At 46.8% G+C, this 2,500-nt stretch overlaps 1 protein-coding gene across 1 annotated transcript in view; it reads left to right on the top strand.

The window, feature by feature from the left end:
* The window catches only part of LOC128704734 (golgin subfamily A member 6-like protein 7), a 26,132-nt gene extending 25,547 nt beyond the window's left edge, over positions 1 to 585 (top strand). Inside the window, exon 8 of the mRNA XM_070081468.1 lies at positions 1 to 585. This exon is cut by the window's left edge and continues 385 nt beyond it. Within this exon, the coding sequence (XP_069937569.1) occupies positions 1 to 365 (365 nt within the window). The 3' untranslated portion in view covers positions 366 to 585.
* Positions 586 to 2,500: the final 1,915 nt, after the last annotated feature.

Here is a 2,500-nt window from a genome sequence, read left to right as displayed (position 1 = left end):
TGAAGGAGGCACAACAGGATGCCACGAAGAACAAAGAACAACTGAAGGAGGCACAACAGGAGGCCATGAAGATCAAAGAACAGCTGAAGGAGGCGCAGCAGGAGGCCATGAAGATCAAAGAACAGCTGAAGGAGGCACAACAGGAGATCAGGCAGAGGGACCAGCAGCTGCAACAGGAGACGGCACTAAAGGAACAACAGTTACAACAGGTCAACAGAGAAATCGAGAGCTTAAAAGAAACGCTTCAGCAACGGGACACAACAGTACTGGATATGCAGGTGAGAGAGAGAGAGAGAGAGAGAGAGAGAGAGAGAGAGAGAGAGAGAGAGAGAGAGAGAGAGAGAGAGAGAGAAAGAAAGAGGTAGTGTGATAGGTAGGAAGAGTAATAATAGAGAGAGATAGAGAAGGGTAGGTAGAGAATAGAAAGAGGTAGAGAGATAGGTAGATAGAGAGGTAGAGAGAAAAAGATTAGCTCTAATATTTAAAGAGAACAATCACTGTGTAGATAACAGCATTCTCAATAAAAAAACACAAACAGTATAGATACAAAACAATAAAAACCACGCCAAATAAAAAAAAATCAATTAAAAATATCCCATTATTTAATTTACCGGAAGTTCCCCGAGGTCCCACAGGCACCTCAGTAAATACAAAAAAAAAAAATTAAAAAAACCAGCTTTTCTATGGAGAATTTGGCTGTGCCTCTATATTATAGAACGACACATTCTATAAACTCTTTAGTGTCACTTTTTTCTCTAACTTTCATAGATTTCTGAGTATGAATGTTCCAGTCAAGTCATAATTTTTACTTACAACTGCTTCTCTCCTTCGCAAGGAATTGGGGCATTGTGATTGGCTACTTCTGGATAACGAGGAGCTCTCCCATTGGACACAATAACAGAAATTTCACGAGCCCTAGAAATGCTCTAATTAGGCCTAAACAGGGTACCAATATGTCCCAGGGTACCAATATGTCCCAGGGTACCAATATGTACCAGAGCACCAATATGTCCCAGGGCACCAATATGTCCCAGGGTACCAATATGTCCCAGAGCACCAATATGTCCTAGGGCACCAATATGTCCCAGGGTACCAATATGTCCCAGGGTACCAATATGTACCAGGGCACCAATATGTACCAGGGCACCAATATGTCCCAGGGCACCAATATGTCCCAGGGTACCAATATGTCCCAGAGCACCAATATGTCCTAGGGCACCAATATGTCCCAGGGCACCAATATGTCCTAGGGCACCAATATGTCCCAGGGCACCAATATGTCCCAGGGCACCAATATGTCCCAGGGTACCAATATGTCCCAGGGCACCAATATGTCCCAGGGTACTAATATGTCCCAGGGTACCAATATGTACCAGGGCACCAATATGTCCCAGGGCACCAATATGTCCCAGGGCACCAATATGTCCCAGGGTACCAATATGTCCCAGGGTACCAATATGTACCAGGGCACCAATATGTCCCAGGGTATCAATATGTCCCAGGGTACCAATATGTACCAAGACACCAATATGCCCTAGGCTACCAATATGTACCAAGGCACCAATATGTCCCAGGGTACCATTATGTCCAAGGGTACCAATATGTACCAGGGCACCAATATGTCCCAGGGTACCAATATGTCCCAGGGTACCAATATGTACCAAGGCACCAATATGCCCCAGGGTACCAATATGTACCACGGCACCAATATGTTCCAGGGTACCAATATGTCCCAGGGTACCAATATGTACCAAGGCACCAATATGTCCCAGGGTACCAATATGTACCAAGGCACCAATGTGCCCCAGGGTACCAATATGTACCAAGGCACCAATATGTCCCAGGGCACCAATATGTCCCAGAGCACCAATATGTCCCAGGGCACCAATATGTCCCAGGGCACCAATATGTCCCAGGGCACCAATACGTCCCAGGGCACCAATACGTACCAGGGCACCAATATGTCCCAGGGTACCAATATGTACCAAGGCACCAATGTGCCCCAGGGTACCAATATGTCCCAGGGTACCAATATGTACCAAGGCACCAATGTGCCCCAGGGTACCAATATATACCAAGGCACCAATATGTCCCAGAGCACCAATATGTCCCAGGGCACCAATATGTATCAGGGCACCAATATGTCCCAGAGCACCAATATGTACCAGGGCACCAATATGTACCAGGGCACCAATATGTCCCAGGGCACCAATATGTACCAGGGCACCAATATGTACCAGGGCACCAATATGTCCCAGGGCACCAATATGTACCAGGGCACCAATATGTACCAGGGCACCAATATGTACCAGGGCACCAATATGTACCAGGGCACCAATATGTTCCAGGGCACCAGTATGTCCCAGAGCACCAATATGTCCCAGGGCACCAATATGTACCAGGGCACCAATATGTCCCAGGGCACCAATATGTCCCAGAGCACCAATATGTACCAGAGCACCAATATGTCCCAGGGCACCAATATGTACCAGGGCACCAA

The sequence above is a fragment of the Cherax quadricarinatus genome, unplaced genomic scaffold (genome assembly GCF_038502225.1).
Source record: "Cherax quadricarinatus isolate ZL_2023a unplaced genomic scaffold, ASM3850222v1 Contig2823, whole genome shotgun sequence".
NCBI classification, from domain to species: domain Eukaryota; kingdom Metazoa; phylum Arthropoda; class Malacostraca; order Decapoda; family Parastacidae; genus Cherax; species Cherax quadricarinatus.
The sequence above is the reverse complement of the archived record's forward strand: the minus strand, read 5'-3'. Positions and strand labels throughout refer to the sequence as shown.